Genomic DNA, 23,552 nt, shown 5'->3' with positions numbered 1-23,552 from the left:
TGGGCGTAAGGCCCTCATAACACCAGTCCACACACCCAGCCAGGACCCACAATTTCATGCAGAGCGCCAAGGTGCAAAAAGAGACGAGTGCCTCGCCCACGGCTACCACCCCCGCCACGCTACAGACACTGTGGATGACACTTTTTATAGGGGCACTGTGACTATCGCTTTTATTATGGGGGCTCTGTGGATTACACTTATGTGGGCACTATGGATTACACTTATTATGGGGGCACAGTGGATATCACTGTTATTACGAGGGGCACTGTGGATATCGCTCTTATTATGGGAGACTGGATGTCGCTATTATTATGGGGGCACTGATGACACTATTTATGGAGGCACTGTGGATATCACTGTTATTATGGGGGCTCTGTGGATATCACTGTTATTATGGGGGCACTGTGGATATCACTGTTATTATGGGGGCTCTGTGGATATCACTGTTATTATGGGGGCACTGTGGATATCACTGTTATTATGGGGGCACTGTGGATATCACTGTTATTATGGGGGCTCTGTGGATATCACTGTTATTATGGGGGCACTGTGGATATCACTGTTATTATGGGGGCTCTGTGGATATCGCTGTTATTATGAGGGCACTGTGGATATCGCTGTTATTATGAGGGCATTGTGGATATCACTGTTATAATGGGGGCACTGTGGATGACACTTTTTGGGGGGCACTGTGGATGACGCTTATTATGGGGGCACTATGGATAACACTGCTATTATGGGGGCACTGTGGATGTTGCTGCTATTATGAGGGCACTGTGTATGCCACTTATTATGGGGGAATTGTGGATGTCGCTGTTATAGAGGCACTGTGGACGTCACGGTTATTATGGAGACACTGGATATCACTGTTATTATGGGGGCACTGTGGGGGTCACTATTATAATGGGGCACTGTGGGTGTCGCTGTTATCATGGGGCACTGTGGAGGACACTTTTTAACCCTTGTGTCTCTGTTCTCAAACAGTGATACTGATGTGTACCCTAGTAGCACTGTGCACTCGTTACACTGTGTCAGGCCCATTTCATCACTGATCAGTCCCTTTCCCGTCACTGACAACTCTGACCAGTCATGTGACCTAGGCAGAGACCTACTGAGATCCAGGGCAAAGTCCCGCAGTGTGCAGTAAGCAGTCCAGAGGCGGCAGACCCTCCAGCGATCACATCCCTGCAGCCCAGTGACCGGCTATCATGATTCTCCTGTACATAGCCATACTCCTCACTCTGTATGGACGTGGCCTCAGCCAGGAGCAGACGTGAGTCACAGAAACCTGCAGTCCTATGTCAATCTCAGAGATTTCAGATACTCTCTGTAGTCTTTGTTAATCTTATTTTCACCATCTTCAGGATCTCTGCTTGCTGTCGGTAAGTAGCAATGTTCTTGTTTGGGTCCAGAGGCGGGATACCTGTCCAGACCTTAATCTCTTGGAGTTGGAGTTTTGTTACAGTGTATCGGTGTAGCCAATTCTCTGGGAACTAACCACAGCAGCAGCACAGATCTCTGTTCTGTTACAAAGTGTCAGTGCCGTGGATGGTGTGGATGGTGTGGAGGAATATGCTCCCTGCCCGGGATCCTGTATGCGACCCCCTCTGCTAGCATTAGCTTAGTACCACAGATGACCACCAGGAGGTGGAGGGGGGTATTCAGACAGGGACAGAGTCTGATCAGATAAGGATTGTACAATCAGTCAGTATCTGATCAGCAATTGGATCGATGAGATTGCACAAACATCTGTGATCCTGCACTGGTCACTTCTGATTATATGCTAAGGCTATGTTCACACGTTGCGTTTTTGCTGTTCTTTTTTCTGCAGTAAAGAAGCTGCTTACAAAATGCAGGTTTTGCTGTGTTTTTTGCTGTATATTTTGCTTTGTTTTTTTGCTGTGTTTTTCAGGATCCCAAAGTTCAGCCTTGCTTCCATCACAGAAGCATGAACACGGGTCACCAATACAAGACATATGTTCGGGAAAAAATACACATTACTAATGTAACAGCGGGGGGAGGTGAATTGGTCAGACATTGTCAAAGAATTGAGTTTGTAGGACACTGTTTACTTTCTCACGTTGGTCGGCCATTAAGTTGCTCATTCATTGCTCAGTTTCACACCTTGGCCGGCCAATGTTTAATTTTGAACACATCACTAATTTAATTAAATTGTATTAATCCTGTCATTCTCATACCAAGACATTATGGTTTAAACTTGGCAAAATCACAAAAATAAATGTGTTTCATATACTGATGTACATGTTTTTTTTTACTAAAAACGCAGCAAAACCTGATACCTGTGTTTTTGCTGCGTTTTTCCACGTACTCATTGTTTTCTATGGGTGAAAAAACACTTAAAACCGCTGAATGAAGTGACATTTTGCAGTTTTCGAAAACGCAGCAGTTTTCCAATTCTGTCAGACAAAAACAATGTATGTGCATGAGACTTCTGAAATCTCATAGCTCTTACTGGCACTGTAAAAGCAGCTTTTAATTTACATAAATTTGCATAAAAAATGCAGCCAAAACGCAACGTGTTTAGATTGGATTAAGCAAAGGATCATCAGACATCCGGACCAGGCTTCTCATGGCTTTGAGTATCGATCAGATTCTTCACAGCTAAAGGATTGTTACAGTGTATCAGTGTTTGCCTTTTGTGGTGTCTTGCAGGTATCTGGTGATGGGTCCCCGGGTGTGGCGGGTCGGCGCACAGGAGACGGTGCTGGTCCAGGCCTTCGGATACAAGGAGAATGTCCCCATCACAATCTCGTTACTTACTTTCCCCGATAAAAAGAAAACATTGTCCAGCGAGCTCCTGGAGCTGAACAGTGCCAACAACTATCAGGGATGGGTGACCCTGCAGGTGAGCGCGGGGAGGGGCAGAGAATGCGGGAGGGACTGGGCACAGGTGAGTGTGAGGTAAGGGTGAGGACACTTATGAGCGTGGGGAGGGGCTGAGCATGGGGAAGGAGAGTGGTGGAGGGGCTGCACACAGGTAGCATGGGGAGGGAGGGTCTGTGCACAGATGAGCGCGGGGTAGGAGCTGAGCACAGGGGAGGGAAAGAGCACAGATGAGTGTGTGGAAGGGCTGAGCGCGGGGGAGGAGAGGGAGAGGGGCTGCACACAGGTAGCATGGGGAGGGAGGGGCTGAGCACAGGTGAGTGTGAGGTAAGGGTGAGGACACTTATGAGCGTGGGGAGGAGCTGAGCATGGGGAAGGAGAGTGGTGGAGGGGCTGCACACAGGTAGCATGGGGAGGGAGGGTCTGTGCACAGATGAGCGCGGGGTAGGAGCTGAGCACAGGGGAGGGAAAGAGCACAGATGAGTGTGTGGAAGGGCTGAGCGCGGGGGAGGAGAGGGAGAGGGGCTGCACACAGGTAGCATGGGGAGGGAGGGGCTGAGCACAGGTGAGTGTGAGGTAAGGGTGAGGACACTTATGAGCGTGGGGAGGAGCTGAGCATGGGGAAGGAGAGTGGTGGAGGGGCTGCACACAGGTAGCATGGGGAGGGAGGGTCTGTGCACAGATGAGCGCGGGGTAGGAGCTGAGCACAGGGGAGGGAAAGAGCACAGATGAGTGTGTGGAAGGGCTGAGCGCGGGGGAGGAGAGGGAGAGGGGCTGCACACAGGTAGCATGGGGAGGGAGGGGCTGAGCACAGGGGAGGGGAGGAGCACAGATGAGCGCGGGGTAGGAGCTGAGCACAGGGGAGAGAAAGAGCACAGATCAGTGTGTGGAAGGGCTGCGCAAGGGGGAGGAGAGTGGGGGAGGGGCTGAGTACAGGGGAAGAGCGAATCACAGATGAGTGCGGGTTAAGTGCTGAGCACACGTGAGCATGGAGGGAGGGGCTGAGCACAAGTGAGCGCAGGGGAGGGGCTGAGCACAGGTGAGCGCTGGGGAGGGGCTGAGCACAAGTGAGCGCGGGGGAGGGGCTGAGCACAGGTGAGCGCGGGGAAGGGGCTGAGCACAGGTGAGCGCGGGGGAGGGGCTGAGCACAGGTGAACGCAGAGGAGGGGCTGAGCACAGGTGAGCGCGGGGGAGGTGCTGAGCACAGGTGAACAGGTGAGCCGGTTGTTGGCTATTGTCAAGGCCCCCTGAAGTCCTTAGCTTGAGGGACACATGGGACATAGGTCCATTCATTATAGTATTAATGTCTGTTATGGTTTTTGTAACCGCCTTTTCTCCTCTCTATTGCCACCCCCTACTACTTATTTTTTGATGATAAAATTAGAATGGTGCTTGACATCATCAATAATTGCCAGGAAAAAATGTGGGAAGATGCGGCTGTTGGTTTGAGTGGGAAGAAACCTTTGATTTGTTTGGACCCGGGCTCAAAAGTGCGGGAAGATCACAGGTTTATAAGGCCCTTCTCCTGCGCACTCCGGACAATCCGCGGACGATATTTGTTAGCTGGTATAGCTGCCCAGCTAATGCTGCATGGACTTGGTTCTTTTTAAACGTCATATAAATTAATTACTTATTTATTGATTAATTCTTAATGGTTTTTAATTATTTATTATTAAATTAATCTGTCACCCCCTTAGACGTACCTAAGCTATTAATATGGGCATACAGCTTCCAGAATGCTTAAAATAGTCACACCTGTATGCCTCATATCTGCGGTCTTGTTCTTCAGAAATCATCTTTTAATCTTGCGTTCTTCCATGCTCTGGGGCGTGCGGTTCCTGGAAGGAAATTCGGCCTCCGATCTTCATTTGCGTGCCTGTCGCCTCCCCTCAGCATCAATGACTGCTTGTGGTTGTCCCGGTCCCTCGCCTGCGCCCCGCAATTGCGATATCCCACATTACTTTTCTTCATCAGTATATAAGCTCACATTCGCATTCTGCATCAGCATATACAGGTGCTTCTCACTAAATTAGAATATCATCAAAAAGTTAATTTATTTCAGTTCTTCAATACAAAAAGTGAAATTCATATATTATATAGAGTCATTACACACAGAGTGATCTATTTCATGTGTTTATTTCTGTTAATGTTGATGATTATGGCTTACAGCCAATGGAAACACAAAAGTCATTATCTCAGTAAATTAGAATACTTTATAACAACAGCTGTTAACAAATGTTTTTAAAATCCGAAATGTTAGCCTACTGAAATGTATGTTCAGTAAATGCCCTCAATACTTGGTCGGGGCTCCTTTTGCATCAATTACTGCATCAATGCGGCGTGACATGGAGGCGATCAGCCTGTGGCACTGCTGAGGGGTTATGGAAGCCCAGGTTGCTTTGATAGCAGCCTTCAGCTCGTCTGCATTGTTGGGTCTGGGGTCTCATCTTCCTCTTGATAATACCCCATAGATTCTCTATAATAGATTCTCTATGGGTTAAGGTCAGGCGAGTTTGCTGCCAATCAAGCACAGTGATACTGTTGTGTGTAAACCAGGTATTGGTACTTTTGGCAGTGTGGACAGGGGCCAAGTCCTGCTGGAGAATGACATTTCCATCTCCAAAAAGCTTGTCGGCAGAGGGAAGCATGAAGCGCTCTAAAATTTCCTGGTGGACGGCTGCACTGACTTTGGTCTTGATAAAACACAGTGGACCTACACCAGCAGATGACATGGCTCCCCAAACCATCACTGATTGTGGAAACTTCACACTAGACCTCAAGCAGCTTGGATTGTGGCCTCTCCACTCTTCCTCCAGACTCTGGGACCTTGATTTCCAAATGAAAAACTAAATTTACTTTCATCTGAAAACAACTCCTTGGACCACTGAGTAACAGTCCAGGTCTTTTTCTCCTTGGCCCAGGTAAGACACTTCTGGCGTTGTCTATTGGTCATGAGTGGCTTGACACAAGGAATGTGACACTTGTAGCCCATGTCCTGGATACGTCTGTGTGTGGTGGCTCTTGAAGCAATGACTCCAGCAGCAGTCCACTCCTTGTGAATCTCCCCCAAATGTTTGAATGGCCTTTTCTTAACAATCCTTTCAAGGCAGCGGTTATCCCGGTTGCTTGTGCACCTTTTTCTACCACACTTTTTCCTTCCACTCAACTTTCCATTAATATGCTTTGGACACAGAACTCTGTGAACAGCCAGCTTCTTTAGCAATGACCTTTTGTGACTTACTCTCCTTGTGGAGTGTGTCAATGACTGCCTCTGTCAAGTCAGCAGTCTTCTCCATGATTGTGGAGCCTACTGAAACAGACTAACGGACCTTTTTAAACAAATTGGAAGCCTTTGCAGGTGTTTTTTGTTAATTATTCTAATTTACTGAGATAATAACTTTTGTGTTTTCATTGGCTGTAAGCCATAATCATCAACATTTACAGAAATAAACACTTGAAATAGATCACTCTGTTTGTAATGACTCTATATAATATATGAGTTTCACTTTTTGTATTAAAGAACTGAAATAAATTAACTTTTAATATAGCAAGAAGCACTTGTAAGCTCGCATTCGCATTCTGCATCAGTATATAAGCTCACATTCGCATTCTGCATCAGTATTTAAGCTCGCATTCGCATTCTGCATCAGTATTTAAGCTCACATTCGCATTCTGCATCAGTATATAAGCTTGGCGGCCGCACAGCGATCACGACTCTGGTGACTCTTCCCATAGATACGTCCCATGGATTTCCCGCGGAAGGACGTCGCTGCACAGTTCGTGTATTTGCAGGCTCAGACCAATTCATTCACCAAGGGGGAGCGAGTTCCCATCTCACATCACAACGGTTTCCTGTTCATCCAGAGCGATAAGCCGGTCTACACCCCCGACCAGTCCGGTAAAGTTGTCCCCCCTGACTACACGTGATCATCCGCTCGCGTTCTGCTCCTCATCTCATCTCATTCTCTCCACAGTGAAGATTCGGATCTACTCCATGGATGAAGAACTGAGACCGGCACGCAGAGCGGTTACTGTCACCTTCAAGGTCAGTAATAGTCACCGTCAAACTCTGCCCCAGTGAGCGCAATGTCAGCAAGGCTGGCCGAGGCGCCAAGCTTGAAGGGTTTGTCCATGATGCAGATGGGGCTAATGGATCTGACTCACCCTGGTCAATACCTCTAATTCAATAGTGATTGCAGCTCTGGAGGTGACTGGAGGATAAGGCATGATATAACAGCAGAATAGTGACTGCAGCTCTGGAGGTGACTGGAGGATAAGGCATGATATAACAGCAGAATAGTGACTGCAGCTCTGGAGGTGACTGGAGGATAAGGCATGATATAACAGCAGAATAGTGACTGCAGCTCTGGAGGTTAAGACCTGATGTACTATAAGACCACAGGGACCCGGGTGAGCTCAGTTTGGGGGTGTTCTGGTTTGGTCGCTGACCCTAGAATTGTTCTTCTGTTTTCTATGAAGGATCCGGATGAGGTGAAGGTGGACGTGATAACACAGCAGGATCTCACCGGCATCATCTCCTTCCCTGACTTCAAAATCCCTGCCAACCCCAAGTATGTGGTTCACCGTCTCCATCCGCCGCTGAATCAGAGGACGGAGATTTCTGATTGCTGCCATCTTGATTTCACAATCAGACCCTTAAAGGGCCGGCGCAGCCTAAAGTTTCTCAAAATCTCTGCTTGTTATCAGTGAATGGTATCCTACTCTTTGCTGTGGCAACCATGCAGCTGTGTAAACTGGACTAGCTCTGTACTTTCAGCCTCAGGATGTAAATAATGCTCCTATTCACTGGTAGCAAGCTGGACACTGAAATGGTGATGGACTGGCACTTTACATGTTTCTTTGAGTTTCTAATTCCTGAGCATAATTCTCAGTTGTTGTCTTCAGATTTGGGACGTGGAAGATTGAAGCCACGTACGGCGCAGATTACACGACATCTACAACTGCGGCGTTTGACGTGAAGGAATACGGTATTTATCATTTCTCATTGCATACGATGTGCGCGGCCAGCAATGAATCACCACGATTTCTATGTTTCAGTGCTGCCGAGGTTCTTTGTCACCATCGTGCCGACACAGAACTTCATATCGTATGACACGTTTGACGAATTCACGATTACAGTGAAAGCAAAGTAAGTGACCCCCGACTACAAGGCAAGCAGGCGCAGATTATAATAGGCGTACTAGCGCATGGGTGGTAAATGGCATTAATATAGTGGTTCTTGGGGAGGAAAGTTCACCTTAATGTCATTCTGTACAGACCCAGAGTCTGAGTGGTGTTTTCTTGTTACAGGGCTCCAAACCCTCAGCTCTACTATATACAGCCATAGAGATTATTGATGACCTTGTACTGCTGGTTGCCACCATTAGGCGAGGCTCCTACCATAGGACTCCATGTACAGGGAGCTCCTCCTAGTGGTGGCTGTATATACATCCATGGGCAGGGAGCTCCCCCTAGTGGTGGCTGTAGATACATCCATGTGCAGGGAGCTCCTCCTAGTGGTGGCTGTATATACATCCATGGGCAGGGAGCTCCCCCTAGTGGTGGCTGTATATACACCCATGGGGAGGGAGTTCCCCCTAGTGGTGGCTGTATATGCATCCCTGGGTAGGGAGCTCCCCCTAGTGGTGGCTGTATCTACATCCATGTGCAGGGCACTCCCGCTAGTGGTGGCTGTATATACATTTATGTGCAGAGAGCTCCACCTGGTGGCCACAGATATTATTTGAGAAAATCTCCCTATACTGTATATGCCCTGAGAGTATGTCATTGTTATTATTATTATTTATTTATATAGCACCATTGATTCCATGGTGCTGTACATGAGAAGGGGTTACATACAAAATACAGATATCACTTACAGTAACAAATAAACAATGATAGACTGGTACAGTGGGAAGAGGACCCTGCCCTTGCGGGCTTACATTCTACAGGATGATGGGGAAGGAGGAGACAATGGGTTGGGGGGTTGCTGAGCTCTGGTGGTGGTGGGGCGCAGGTCTGGTGTTGGCAAGGCGGCAGCTCCAGTGGTGTTGAGGAGGAGGCAGCGTGGTCATTGCAGGTTGTAAGCTTTCTTGAAGAGATGGGTTTTCAGGTTCCGTCTTAAGGATCTGAATGTGGCGGGTAATCGAACGTGTTGAGGCACAGAATTCCAGAGGATGGGGGATATTCGGGAGAAGTCTTGGATGCGATTGGGTGAGGAACTAATAAGTGTGGAGGAGAGGAGGTGGTCTTGGGAGGACCGGAGAGTACGTGAGGGAATATATCGGGAGATTAGTTCAGAGATGTATGGAGGAGAAAGGTAATGGATGGCTTTGTAGGTCAGTGTTAGTAGTTTGAACTAGATATGCTGGGCAATTGGGAGCCAGTTAAGAGATTTGCAGAGGGGGGTAGCAGAAGAGTAGCGAGAAGAGAGATGAACTAGTCGGGCGGCAGAGTTAAGGACAGACTGGAGAGGTGCAAGAGTGTTAGCAGGTAGGCCTCAGAGGAGGATGTTGCAGTAGTCGAGGCGGGAGATGATGAGGGCATGCACAAGCAGTTTAGTAGATTGAGGATTGAGGAAAGGACGGATTCTGGAAATATTTTTGAGCTGGATGCGACAGGAGGTGGTGAGGGCTTGGATGTTTGGTTTGAAGGACAGAGCAGAGTCAAGGGTTACGCAGAGGCAGCGAATTTCTGGTACAGGGGAAAGAGTGATGTCATTTATTGTGATAGATAGATCAGTTGGGGAGGATACGCGAGATGGAGGAAAGATGATGAGTTCAGATTTGTCCACATTAAGTTTGAGGAAGCGAGAGGAAAAGAAGGAGGATATGGATGATAGACACGCTGGGATTCTGGACAGCAGAGAGGAGACGTCTGGACCAGAGAGATAGATCTGGGTGTCATCGGCGTACAGGTGGTACTGGAAACCATGGGACTTTATGAGCTGTCCCAGGCCAAGGGTATAGATGGAGAAGAGTAGGGGTCCTAGGATGGAGCCTTGAGGGACACCAACAGAGAGAGGTCGGGTAGAGGAGGTAGTGTGGGAGTGGGAGACGCTAAATGTGCAGTTGGAAAGGTATGAGAACATCCAGGATAGGGCAAGGTCTTTGACGCCAAAGGAAGAGAGAATCTGTTGTAGGAGGCAGTGTTCAACTGTGTCGAAGGTAAAGGACAGGTCTAGAAGGAGGAGTATGGAGAATTGTCTGTTAGCTTGGGCTGTAAGTAGGTCATTAGTAATTTTGGTAAGGGCATTTTCGGTGGAATGGTAGGGACGGAAGCCAGATTATTGGTTGTCGAAGAGAGAGTTAGATGAGAGGTGAGAGGAAAGTTCCGCGTGAACATGTTGCTCAAGGAGTTTGGAGGCGAATGGGAGCAGCGATATGGGGTAGTAGTTGGACAAAGCGGTTGAGTTGAGGGATGGCTTTTGGAGGATGGGCGTGATTGTGGCATGTTTGAAGGCAGAGGGGAAGGTACCAGAAGTTAGTGATAGGTTGAAGAGATGGGTTAGGGATGGGATTAGTGTGGGGGTGAGGTTGGGGAGGAGGTGGGATGGGGTCGAGTGCACAAGTGGTGAGGTGTGATTTGGAGAGGAGGTGAGTAAGCTCTCCTTCAGTGATGTTGGAGAGGGAGGTTATGGGGGAAGGACAATGGTTTGGAAAACAAAGGGGTTGTGGTCGTTGGACAATGAAGGCTTGACATGTTTGGTCAATCTTGTTTTTGAAGTGTGTGGCAAAGTCCTCAGCAGTGATGATGGAGGTCGGAGGGGGCAGTGGAGGGCAGAGGAGGGAGTTAAAAGTGCTAAATAGTTGTTTGGGGTTGTAGGATAACAAAGATATGGGTTGTGAAGTAGGCCTGTTTAACGGAGTAGAGGGCTGAATTGAATGCGAGTGTTGCTTGTTTTTGAATGCAGTGAAGTCATCTTGCGAATGTGTTTTCTTCCAGCGCCGCTCTGCAACCCTGGAAGCTTGCCAAAGCTTTTTAGTGAGGCTATTGTGCCACGGTTGTCCATTGATTCGTCACACTCTGTCATACACAAGAGGAGCGACCGAATCAATAGCTGATGCGCGAGTGGCATTGTAGAAAGCAGTGGCGCTGTCTGTGTCGTGGAGTGAAGATATGGATGTCAGTTGTAGAATAGAATCAGAGAGTCTGTGGGTGTCTAGATGTGCAAGGTTCCTGCGTGTATGTTACAGTGTTTCCAACTGGAGTCCAGGTTGGATAAATTGTAACAGACCTTCAGCTGAGAGCAGAATATGGTCCACCTCTATAGATACACAAGAATATTTTCATTCACTGACAGCGAGCAGAGATTTTGACACAAATGAATAGCAGAAGATTTCCTGATTCTTGGTTCACAGTTATTACTACGGGAAGAAGCTGGAGCAGGCGAAAGTCTTCATCCGCTACGGAATCATAGAGGGTGGCGAGAGAAGGATGATGACGAAATCCATCGATGTGCTGACGGTAAGAGGGGTCGCTATCAGCGTAGGGACCACCCCTTCATTTGTGTGCACAGTTCAGGAGGTTTTCACTTCCTCCTGCAGATGAGTGGTGGAGAAGCCGTGTTCCACTTCAACAGTCGGCGGGCGGTGGACGAGCTCGGGTTTTCACAGCTGGAGGAGCTGGACGGATCCTACCTGTATATAACGACCTCCGTGGAGGAGACAGCAGGTAATAGCACATAACGGCGCGTCGCTGGGAGCCGTAAGACCATTGCTGAGAGGTTCTGGCAGATGGCGAGGGACAACTAAGCTCCTCCCAGACAATATAAAAGGGACATCATGTGACAGGTGTCTGTGCTCGGGGCGGAGATTTACAGGGTGGTCTCACAGGCGATTACATCTGTGTCATCTTCTCATTCTCAGGGTCACAGTCAGAAGAAAGCGAAAACGCAGACGTCAGGTACGTCATCACTCCGTACACCCTGAAACTGATTGGGACGCCGTTGTATGTGAAGCCCACGCTGCCGTACTATGTGAAGGTGAGCACTCTGAGTACTGCTGTAATACAGGTGCCGGAAAACAACACACAGAGACCACGAGGCGTGAACAGTCAGGGGTTGATATAACCACTTTATATGTATAACAACTATTTTAAAAGGGGTTAGTAACAATGGAAATCAACAGTAACTTGAATTGACAAAAGGAATCGTTCAGCAAGTAACAATAAAGTTTTTTTCTGTAATGCGTTACACCCAGCTGTGGGAGTCACCACGTGAGTTCTCTTTATATCTATATGGCCCTAGCGGGTGTCACTGGTTCTTCCCGCTAGGCCGCAAGTCTCTTCCAGATATAGTCAATCAGATCCCGTTTAGCCTCCCATGCACCAACTGGCCCCATCCCAACCAACAGTCCTAATCCCAACTGTCCCTGGTACCGTAGGTGAAATTTGGAAGTGACGGTCCTGCTCACTCGCGCTGTTCCTCCGCTACTGCAGGCGTGCCTCTCTTGTCGCAGTCTTCTCTCAGCTTTTCTCGGCTTGACCGTTGACGGTAATCTCTCAAGATTGGGGCAAGGGGGTCCAGGCCTCGGCTCTTGACAGGCGACGTCAGATCCTGGGAACTTAATCAGTGCAGAGCGCGGGTCTTGGCTCTGCCCAACATGCACAGAACTCGGGGCACTTCTGTGACGGGTCCAGCACTTAGGTGACGCAAGCCTCCGGCTGAGACCTGTCACGCTGGGCTCTGCGGCACCTCTAAAGCACGTCTGCTTTGCAGCTTGGCGCCAAATCTGCCTGCGGTTTGGTGCGCAGGGCTTTTATATCCAGGAAATCCTTCCTGTAGGTCACCTGATCAAGTCCGATATCTGAATTTACTCACCCTTCAAATCTTCTAGCACAACTTGGTTCCGCTTGATTTCGCCTGGCCAGCACATTGCAGTCTTTCCCTACTAATGGCACATCCTGTAAGAGTTCTTCTGATGTTTTACTGCCTTCTACTACACTGCCCCAGGAGACCCACAGTGTTCACTTCCAGAGCAGAAATCTGTGGACAGTCAGAAGGTGCAGGCCACAGCCTGAGGCTGCACTACTGATAGATGTTGCTAGGATCACCACTATAGTGCCGCCTACTCTACAGCACAGGCCATTACCACCCACAGTGCTGCCCCCTGTGCAGCACAGGCTGTCACCCCCTACAGTGCCAACCCCTCTACAGTGCAGCCTGTCACCCGCCACAATGCCACCCTTGTACAGCGCAGGCTGTTACCCCCGACAGTGCCGCCTCCTCTACAGCACTGGTTATGACCCCCCACAGTGCCGCTGTCACGCACAGTGTAGGAAAGACAAAGTGCAATATGAAGGGATGAGGGGAAGGGAGCCCAGACACTAGGGAAAGAGGGGGTGGAGACTTCCTAGACTGATCTAATATCACCCTGTTTTCCCTACCGTCCCCATATTGGTTTCTCACCAATCACCGATCAGGAACCTAAAACCCTGTATCTCCCTAGAGCTAGGCCCTGGCTAGGGAAGGGGGGATGAGCGCTAGTCAGTCCCCACTAACAACTAAAGACAGCAAGGGGAGACAGACACGGAGGAAGTAACTTAGCTTGAGCCGACTTCAGAGAGATTACACACGGCCTCTTAGCATCAAAGAGGAAGTATCCAGACTGCAACAGCTCCAAGCCTTCACAAGGGGTCATTTGAATATCGCCACCGCCCTTTAGCAAACTGAAAGTATTTAAACACCCAGGCTAAGGTGTTAATTAGAGCAGGAGGGAGGTAGCCGCTGGGTCCTAGAGTGAGAAAGCTTCTAAGAAGGTGTCTGTAATGCCAAACAAAGAGATCTCCTGCAACCAACTGCAGGGTGACTGACTGTCACATCTGACACACCGGTAACAGCCGACCCCTCTACAGCACTGGTTATAACCCCCCACAGTGCCACCCCTTCTGCAGCACAGGCTATCACCCCCTACGGTTCCGCTGTCCCCAGTATTGCCTCTCCCACGACGCTGCCCCTGCATTGTACGTAACTGATAACGTCACATGATTGTTGTAGGTTCAGGTGAAGGACACGTTGGACAAGGCGGTGCCCAGGATCCGACTGTCGCTGACTGGAGAGATGGTTCAGGATGGCGGAGAAGTCAGCCCCTTGGGTTCTCACAACTCACATGTCCAGCTTACTGACGGTAAAGGGATTGCTGAGTTTGTGGTGAACATCCCGGCCGATGTCACCACCCTGGATTTTACGGTGAGTCGCCCTCGGGCACAGGCATTGCTGCCGATTACAGGAGTGATTGTTACACCGGATTTATGTCTCTATTAGATAAAGACAGCCGACAAGAACCTGCGAGATGAAAATCAGGCGAGTGCCACGTACACAGCGACAGCCTACAAGTCACCGACTAAGAGCTACCTTTACATCAACTGGGCGCGGGAGAGCGAAGTGCTGCACGTTGGGGGCTACCTCAATGTCCAGGTGGTGCCCAAAAGCCCCTACATGGCCAAACTGACCCATTACAGCTACCTGGTGAGTGTTGTGGGGCCATGGACTGTGCTGTGTTGGGGGCCTGGGACTGCGCTTGTTGGGGGCCTGGGACTGTGTCTCGCAGGGGAAGGTCTGGGACTGTGCCTTGCTGGGGGGGCCCAGGACTGTACTGTGCTGGAAGGGCCCGGGACTGTGCTGTGTTGGGGGCCCAGGACTGTGCCTCGCAAGGGGGCGGGCCCAGGACTGTGCCGCGCTGGGGGCCCGGGACTGTGCTGCACTGGAGGTGGATGTTATTGTGCACTGAGACGCTATTCTTTATTTGGGAGTCTTGCACGTTCTTTATCTGGTTTCTCCCCAGGTAATCTCTAAGGGGAAGATTGTGACATATGATACGGTGCAGAGGGTCCACGACTCAACCTCCCAGAACCTGAACATCCAGATAACGGCGGCCATGGTGCCCTCCATCCGCCTCCTGGTTTATTACATCATCACCGGAGACTCCACCGCCGAGGTCGTGGCTGATTCCATCTGGGTGGATGTGAGAGAAAAATGCATCAATAATCTGGAGGTGAGAGAAGGCCGAGAGCCAGAGAATGAGGCCCCCATTGTAACCAGCTCTGGGGCCACAAAGCATATGCACAGCGGTCAGAGGAAAGTCCTGAGTGTCCGTGCGTTGCTGTGCTGTGGTCAGAGGAGAGTCCCCAGTGTCCGTGGTGTGCTGTGCTGCGGTCACAGGAGAGTCAGAAGTGTGCGGGGGGGGCACTCTACTGCTGTGAGAGGAGAGTCCCGAGTGTCCGTGGAGCGCTGTGCTACGGTGAGAGGAGAGTCCCGAGTGTCTGTGGGGCTCTGTGCTGCGGTCAGAGGAGAGTCTGGGGGGCACTATGCTGCAGTGAGAGCAGAGTCCCTAGTGTCCGGGGGGCACTGTGCTGCAGTCAGAGGAGAGTCCCGAGTGTCCGGGGGGGTGCTGTGCTGCGGTCAGAGGAGAGTCCCGAGTGTCCGGGGGGTGCTGTGCTGCGGTCAGAAGAGAGTCCCGAGTGTCCGGGGGGTGCTGTGCTGCGGTCAGAGGAGAGTCCCGAGTGTCCGTGGGGCGCTCTGCTGCGGTCAGAGAAGAGTCTGGGTGGCGCTGTACTGCGGTGAGAGGAGAGTCCCTAGTGTCCGTGGGACACTGTGCTGTGGTCAGTGGAGAGTCTGGGGGGGCGCTGTGCTGCTGTCAGAAGAGAGTCCCAAGTGTCCGGGGCAGCTGTGCTGTGGTCAGAGGAGAGTCTCCAGCGTTCAGGGGGCGCCGTGTGGTGCTGATCTGGGGTCTTTCTCTTTTTCAGGTGCAGCTGTCAACCAGGAAAAGAGTGTTTCAGCCCAAGGCCTCGGTGCCTCTGACCGTCCAGGCGCAGCCCAGATCCATCATTGCTTTGTCCGCTATAGACATCTCTGTCTATGATGTCACCAAGAAGACGCAGAGACCCATGGACAGAGTAAGAGCTGCCGTCCAGGATCTGGGAATGTTGGTCTTTCCTTTGTACAGACCCTAACCCTTCTCACAGCTGAGGTTCTGTAACAAAGTATTCGGTCAGACAATCCTCTGTGTGGTTAACGGCCTCAAATCCTGGCGAATTGTCTGTACTGTCACATTGTAACAAGATCTCAGCTGTGGGAAGTCCTTGAGCTGTGCGGGCTCAGCCTCTGGATGTCGTTCTCAGGTTCTCAGGAGGATTGAGGAGAGCGATCTGGGCTGCGGCGCCGGAGCCGGGAAGGATAACAAGGATGTGTTCGAAATGGCCGGACTGACCTTCATCACGAACGCCAACATCCGGGCATCACAGACGATAGGTGGCAGATGCTGGGGATTGTAGTTGCATATTATGGAACACCAGTACAGTAGCGTAATGTGTTCCCTGAGGGAAGTACAGTCTGTAGGCCTCACTCTGTGCATGGTAGTAAGGGGTTACCAGGGTACTGATACTGCCTGAGGGGTGGGAGACTTGTACTCGGGGCGTGTATACATTTACCCTGGGGCTAAGGTTTTGTTACCCAAGGAACAGATAGATTTCCCCCCAGGGGTGCCGATGCTTTTACAACCATTTCCCATGGTTACAGGCAAGTTATAATAGTTACCGCTTGAGTGTTTTGTCCTTTTGTGTTCGGGGTTGTTCTGTGTGCAGACATTAGGGGGAAAAAAGTGCTGCCATCAGCAAAGCAGCCAATCAAGAGTCCAGCTGTCACTGCAGGTTTCTCTGCAATGGACGTTTCCGCGCTGCGCCCCTAGTCATCTTACGGGCCTGGTAGCCATGTCCCGCTCCACCACCATGGTTCCGGCAGCCACTTCCCGCTATCCTGGCAGCTCCAACACCATGGTTCTGGTAGCCACATCCCACTATCCTGGTAGCTCCAATACCATGGTTCTGGTAGCCACATCCCGCTATTCAGGTAGCTCCACCACCATGGTTCTGGTAGCCACGTCTCACTATCCTGGTAGCTCCTTCAACATGGTTCTGGTAGTCATGTCCCGCTTTCCTGGTAGCTCCAACACCATGGTTCTGGTAGCCACGTCCCGCTATCCAGGTGGCTCCATCACCATGGTTCTGGTAGCCACGTCCCGCTATCCTGGTAGCTCCACCACCATGGTTCCGGTAGCCACGTCCTGCTATCCTGGTAGCTCCAACACCATGGTTCTGGTAGCCATGTCCCGCTATCCAGGTAGCGCCACCAACATGGTTCTAGTAGCCACGTCTCACTATCCTGGTAGCTCCTTCACCATGGTTCTGATAGCCACGTCCCGCTATCCTGGTAGCTCCACCACCATGGTTCTGGTAGCCAGATACCGCTATCCTGGTAGCTCCACCACCATGGTACTGGTGGCCACGTCCCGCTATCCTTGTAGCTCCACCACCATGGCTCTGGTAGCCATGTCTTGCTATCCTGGTAGCTCCACCACCATGATTCTGGTGGCTACTTCCCGCTATCCTGGTAGCTCCACCACCATGGTTCTGGTGGCCACTTTCTTTGAGATTCTGGAAGCCATGCCTATTGCTCGAAGTTCTGGTAGCCCCTCAATCCAGGCTGTCCCACCCCATGACCCCTGTAGCCTCACCCTTGCAGTCCTGGTAACCACATTACCACAGCCCTGGTAGCCCCTCAATCCTGGTAGTCCCGCCTTCGCGTCCCTAGTAGCCCTGGTCCCGTCCTCACAGTCCTTGTAGCTCCTCCCCCGCAGCCTGGTAACCATGCCCTCAGTCCTTGTAGCCCCGCCCCTGCAGCCTGGTAGCCATGCCCTTGCAGTCCTTGTAGCCCCACCCTGCTGCCCTGGTAGTCACGCCCTTGCAGCCAGACCCCTGCTGCTCTGGTAGCCACGCCTCTTGCAGTCCATGCAGCCCCGCCCCTGCTACCCTGGTAGACCCAGCGCAGTATTTTCTACTTACAATGTTCATTTCACTTTTCAGCATTCTCCTGCAATGAAATAATAAGGAGCAAACGATCCGACACCCTGGGGGACGAAATCCTAAAAGCAGGTGAGTGCCCCCTCCCTGGATGGTACCCACGTTCCTTCTGCTCTGTGAGGGAGCAGAGGGTTGGGAGGCTCCATCATCTCTGGGCAGCGTTACATCTAGACTATTATCTGATGGGTGTGATAGTCTAAATACAAGCGAGCAGCACAGTAATCAAGATTGCCGGGGTCTGATGGGAGTAGTAGTTTCAGCAGTCACAGCACCACTTACGTGTGCTTCTTCCAGCTGAGGGTGTGTTACAATGTATCCGATCCTCTGTGAGTCGCACACAGCAGCTCGATCTCTCTCCACTTCTGATCATCCTGACCAAATACAACTGGGTCAGAGTAGGATGTCATTCACTGACAGGAAGCAGAGATCTTAGCTGGTGGGGAACTGGAGCACAGAGTCTATTAAAGCTGCCGATAGTCTCATTATATGATGACTATGGGGACCACGCTACAGCATTGAGGTGCACCGCCCGCCATCAGCGCGGTCACATGACACCTGTCCCAGCGTGGCCGCCCTCATCAATGTGACCACAGGTAATCGACTTGTCTTATAATAATCGCTCTTTCTCAGTCAACAAGTATAACGACAAGCGTCTCCGGCAGTGCTGCGAGGCCGGGGGCCGGGCCTTCAAGGAGGACCGCGAGTGCGAGAAAGGAATAGTGCGTATCCAGAAGGACAAAGGACAGCCCTGCGTCAACGCCTTCAAGGCTTGCTGTGAGGTGGTAAAGAAGAAAGACCACCAGCTGGCCCAGAAAGAGCTGGATATGGGCCGAATGTGTGAGTATTCACAGGGCCGGCCGCTGTCAGCTCCCCGGAGGAGAGGAGGAAATAACCAGGTTGTGTCGTCTTCTAGTCATCAGAACGGTGTTTGATCTGGACGAGCCGGAGATCCGCAGTTACTTCCCTGAGAGCTGGTTGTGGGAGGAGCTCTCCATCTCCGACAGGTGCTTACATGTATGGGGCGGAGTCTGTTCCTCAGGGGCGGGGTCTGCAGCGCTAAGACATCATTTTCTACTCTCTCCATAAAAGAGGCTTTAAAGAGACCGGCCTGATCCTGCCTGACTCTCTGACCACCTGGGAGATCCAGGGGATCGGCATGTCTGACCAAGGTGAGAACAGATACTGCGACTACAGAGTGCAACACAGACTCCAGACCCCGCCACCAAGATGAGAGCCCCCAGTGGTCAGGAAGAAGTAAAAGAGCAGAACCCCTTAGTGGTCAAGGGAAGGTAACTGTGATAAAGCATTGCGCCCTCGTGGTCAGCTAAAAAGGTAATGGTGATAAAGCAGAGCCCCCTAGCGGTCAGGCAAAGGTAATGGTGATAGAGCAGTGCCACCTAACGGTCAGGAAAAGGTAACGTTGATAGAACAGAGAACCCTAGTGGTCAGGAGAAAATAATGGTGATAGAACGGAGCCCCCTAGTGGTCAGGAAAAGGTAACGCTGATAGAGCAGAGACCCCTTGTGGTCAGAAGTAGGTATCAGTGATAGAACAGAGCCCTCTAGTGGCCTTTGCTTCTTTGACATAGCTGGTTCTGGTTTTGCAGGCCTGTGTGTGGCGGATCCGGTACAGATAACTGTATATAAAGACCTGTTCATCGATGTGCAGTTGCCGTACTCTGTTATCCGGGGGGAACAAGTGGAGATCCAAGTCATTGTCTACAACTACCAGAACTCCAAGGTCAAGGCAGGTCATCCCCAAATGATCCTATGGGTACAGGGAGTGTTACAGGATACCCAGTGCGGTCACAGTCGTGGTGGCCCTGCGGTATGTGATATCTCTGGGCAATCTGTCTAATGTATACCCCTCATTGCTGCGTCACTGTTGCCTCTCAGGATTGCATCTCTGTGTCTGTGGGTAAAGAAATCTGTCTGGTGACTGAACTGAAGACTGAGCATCGCGGGAAATCCAAAGACTGCAGCGAGGAGTTCAAGCCGGAGGTGCCCAGGGTATTCACCTACAACATCCTGCCCCTGGCACTCGGCCTGCACACCATCAACTTCACCCTGAACGTGCAATTCAACAGTGAGAAAATAGTGAAAACACTGCGTGTCGTGGTAGGTTGCTCTGAGCAGCAGTGGCTCCTGGGCAGTGTCCCTTTAAGTGACGACAGTATGATCATGTGACCTCTGCTTGTTTTCCAGTCGGAGGGAATTAAAATGGAGCAGAGTGTGGGATTTACGCTGGATCCGCTGGGGCTCCGCGGTACGTGCCAGTGGGGGCAAAGCTAGAGAAGGTTGTATATCAATGCGGCTCATCAGTTCACTTTGTATTTCAATCATTTACATCTTCAAGATCTGCTTGCATTTGGGGAATGGAAACCTGTGCTGACTTAGTCCTGCTCACACAGCTGAGGGTCTGGTACAGTGTATCAGTGCAGTAGCACGTGTCTCCTTTCCTGATTGCTTGTTACAATATATCAGCCTGCCCTCCATGTGCTACATTGAAACAAGCCATCAGCTGTGCGCAGGCCAAGATGGGTCTGAATGCTATTCACTGACAGCAAGCAGAGATTGAGAAATTGGTGCGGGACTGAAACACAACGTAAAGTAGATAGGAGTTTGGACTAAGATGGATGTGATGGTCGCTGTATGCCGCCATCATAGGTGTACTGTCTGTAGGGGGAGAGTGGACTCTCACTGTGTGCTGGGCACCAAATGTCAGCTCCTAACACCCTCATCATCTATTCACATAAGGGGTGACAAAGAGGCAACAGGATCTACCCTACCGGATACCCGCTAACACCGTGCCCAAGTCCAAGATCAGCCGCATCTTCTCAATCAACGGTGAGTGACCAAAAGTCCCAGCATGCAATGGAGCATTGCACTGTGGGAGATATTCAAGCAGGACATGCTAAACACTACTGCAGTGCTTTGTGGGAGATATGACCAAAGAATAAGACATGATGTAACAGCAGAATAGTGAGCGCAGCTCTGGAGGTGACTGGAGCATAAGACACAATGTAACAGAATAGTGATCGTAGCTCTGGAGGTGACTAGAGTATAAGGCTAAGTGCCCACAATGCAGAAATGCTGCATATTTTTTCCGCTTCTCCCTGGCAGGAAAAACCATGCGGATTTTACATGCGTTTTTCCCGCCAGGTAGAAGCGTTTGTCAAGCGTTTTTCCATGCATTTCTGCATGCGGGTTATCAAGCGCTTTTCCAAGCGATTTTAGCATCACTTGGAAAAGTGCTTGACAACTTGGTCACACTATACAGTACAGATCAAAAGTTTGGACACACCTTCTCATTTAAAGATTTTTCTGTATTTTCATGACTATGAAAATTGTACATTCACACTGAAGGCGTCAAAACTATGAATTACCACATGTGGAATTATATACTTAACAAAAAAGTGTGAAACAACTGAAAATATGTCTTATATTCTAGGTTCTTCAAAGTAGCCACCTTTTGCTTTGATGACTGCTTTGCACACTCTTGGCATTCTCTTGATGAGCTTCAAGAGGTAGTCACCGGAAATGGTCTTCCAACAATCTTGAAGGAGTTCCCAGAGATGCTTAGCACTTGTTGGCCCTTTTGCCTTCACTCTGCGGTCCAGCTCACCCCAAACCATCTCGATTGGGTTCAGGTCTGGTGACTGTGGAGGCCAGGTCATCTGGCGTAGCACCCCATCACTCTCCCTCTTGGTCAAATAGCCCTTACACAGCCTGGAGGTGTGTTTGGGGTCATTGTCCTGTTGAAAAATAAATGATGGTCCAACTAAACGCAAACCGGATGGAATAGCATGCCACTGCAAGATGCTGTGGTAGCCATGCTGGTTCAGTATGCCTTCAGTTTTGAATAAATCCCCAACAGTGTCACCAGCAAAGCACCCCCACACCATCACACCTCCTCCTCCATGCTTCACGGTGGGAACCAGGCATGTAGAGTCCATCCGTTCACCTTTTCTGCGTCGCACAAATACACGGTGGTTGGAACCAAAGATCTCAAATTTGGACTTATCAGACCAAAGCACAGATTTCCACTGGTCTAATGTACATTCCTTGTGTTCTTTAGCCCAAACAAGTCTCTTCTGCTTGTTGCCTGTCCTTAGCAGTGGTTTCCTAGCAGCTATTTTACCATGAAGGCCTGCTGCACAAAGTCTCCTCTTAACAGTTGTTGTAGAGATGTGTCTGCTGCTAGAACTCTGTGTGGCATTGACCTGGTCTCTAATCTGAGCTGCTGTTAACCTGCGATTTCTGAGGCTGGTGACTCGGATAAACTTATCCTCAGAAGCAGAGATGACTCTTGGTCTTCCTTTCCTGGGGCGGTCCTCATGTGAGCCAGTTTCTTTGTAGGGCTTGATGGATTTTGCAACTGCACTTGGGGGCACTTTCAAAGTTTTCCCAATTTTTTGCACTGACTGACCTTCATTTCTTAAAGTAATGATGGCCACTCGTTTTTCTTTACTTAGCTGCTTTTTTCTTGCCATAATACAGATTCTAACAGTCTAGTCAGTAGGACTATCAGCTGTGTATCCACCAGACTTCTGCACAACACAACTGATGGTCCAAACTCCATTTATAAGGCAAGAAATCCCACTTATTAAACCTGACAGGGCACACCTGTGAAGTGAAAACCATTTCCGATGACTACCTCTTGAAGCTCATCAAGAGAATGCCAAGAGTGTGCAAAGCAGTCATCAAAGCAAAAGGTGGCTACTTTGAAGAACCTAGAATATAAGACATATTTTCAGTTGTTTCACACTTTTTTGTTAAGTATATAATTCCACATGTGTTAATTCATAGTTTTGATGCCTTCAGTGTGAATGTACAATTTTCATAGTCATGAAAATACAGAAAAATCTTTAAATGAGAAGGTGTGTCCAAACTTTTGGTCTGTACTGTATAAATCCATGCAACCGGCATGGATTTATATAGTGTGACCAAGTAATAGTTAAAAAAAAGAATAAGAATGGTAAAAAATAAAGATTATACTTACCTTCCGATGGCCCCCGGTGTTTTCTCCGCTGCGTCCGGTCTCCCCGGTGTCTCGTGGTTGTGTAAAAGGACCTGCCATGACGTCATTTAGTCATGTGACAGGTCACGCGACCGCCGACGTCAGCGGTCGCGTGACCTGTCACATGACTAAATGACGTCATGGAAGGTCTTTTCACACCACCACGAGCCGCCCAACACACCGGACGCAGCGGAGCAAAGAACGGGGGCCATCAGAAGGTAAGTATAATCTTTATTTTTTATTTTAAATTCTTTTTTTTACAGGTACTATGGTACCCGGGTCCGGATGAGAGTCTCCTCTTCTCCAAACCCGGGTACCATGTGCACATCGCTTCATATCCGCATGTGCAGATGCAGTGATGCGGATTTCAAGCGATTCAATGCAAGTCAATGGCGGCAATTACGCTGCATGTCCGCAAAATTAATGGACATGCTGAGTATTTTTCCGCAATGATAATCTGCAGCGGAAATTTCCGCCGCATGTGCGCATGGGGCACATATTACCAAGCGTTTTTTAAGAATTTTCGCTGCGGAAATTCCGCGGCAAAAATGCTTGAAAAACGCATAGTGGGCACTCAGCCTAAGACACAATGTAATAGAATAGTGATTGTAGCTCTGGAGGTGACTGGAAGATAAGACACAATGTAACAGAATAGTGACTGCAGCTCTGGAGGTGACTGGAGTATAAGACACAATATAACAGAATAGTGATCGTGCCTCTGGAGGATAAGACACAATGTAACAGAATAGTGATCGTAGCTCTGGAGGTGACTGGAGTATAAGACACAATGTGGCAGAATAGTGATCACAGCTCTGGAGGTGACTGGAGGATAA

The 23,552-nt window shown here is 49.9% G+C and overlaps 1 protein-coding gene across 1 annotated transcript in view; it reads left to right on the top strand.

Annotated features, from left to right (window-relative positions):
* The first annotated feature begins 1,114 nt into the window (after positions 1-1,114).
* LOC141154618 (complement C5-like) overlaps positions 1,115-23,552 on the top strand; it is a 154,816-nt gene continuing 132,378 nt past the window's right edge. The window contains exons 1-23 of the mRNA XM_073640814.1: positions 1,115-1,273; positions 2,674-2,866; positions 6,580-6,742; positions 6,819-6,889; positions 7,324-7,415; positions 7,750-7,832; positions 7,903-7,993; positions 11,205-11,310; positions 11,391-11,517; positions 11,712-11,827; positions 13,841-14,032; positions 14,108-14,311; positions 14,628-14,837; positions 15,589-15,738; positions 15,964-16,093; positions 17,704-17,772; positions 18,331-18,537; positions 18,614-18,704; positions 18,790-18,869; positions 19,307-19,446; positions 19,596-19,817; positions 19,905-19,965; positions 20,457-20,546. Coding sequence (XP_073496915.1) covers positions 1,209-1,273; positions 2,674-2,866; positions 6,580-6,742; positions 6,819-6,889; positions 7,324-7,415; positions 7,750-7,832; positions 7,903-7,993; positions 11,205-11,310; positions 11,391-11,517; positions 11,712-11,827; positions 13,841-14,032; positions 14,108-14,311; positions 14,628-14,837; positions 15,589-15,738; positions 15,964-16,093; positions 17,704-17,772; positions 18,331-18,537; positions 18,614-18,704; positions 18,790-18,869; positions 19,307-19,446; positions 19,596-19,817; positions 19,905-19,965; positions 20,457-20,546 — 2,953 coding nt within the window. The 5' untranslated portion in view covers positions 1,115-1,208. The remainder of the gene's footprint in view (positions 1,274-2,673; positions 2,867-6,579; positions 6,743-6,818; positions 6,890-7,323; positions 7,416-7,749; positions 7,833-7,902; positions 7,994-11,204; positions 11,311-11,390; positions 11,518-11,711; positions 11,828-13,840; positions 14,033-14,107; positions 14,312-14,627; positions 14,838-15,588; positions 15,739-15,963; positions 16,094-17,703; positions 17,773-18,330; positions 18,538-18,613; positions 18,705-18,789; positions 18,870-19,306; positions 19,447-19,595; positions 19,818-19,904; positions 19,966-20,456; positions 20,547-23,552) is intronic.

Source organism: Phyllobates terribilis, unplaced genomic scaffold, assembly GCF_046119375.1.
Source record: "Phyllobates terribilis strain yellow unplaced genomic scaffold, ASM4611937v1 Scaffold_7__3_contigs__length_470593459, whole genome shotgun sequence".
Taxonomy (NCBI): Eukaryota; Metazoa; Chordata; class Amphibia; order Anura; family Dendrobatidae; genus Phyllobates; species Phyllobates terribilis.
Note: the sequence above shows the minus strand (reverse complement) of the source record. Positions and strands in the feature narration are given on the sequence as shown.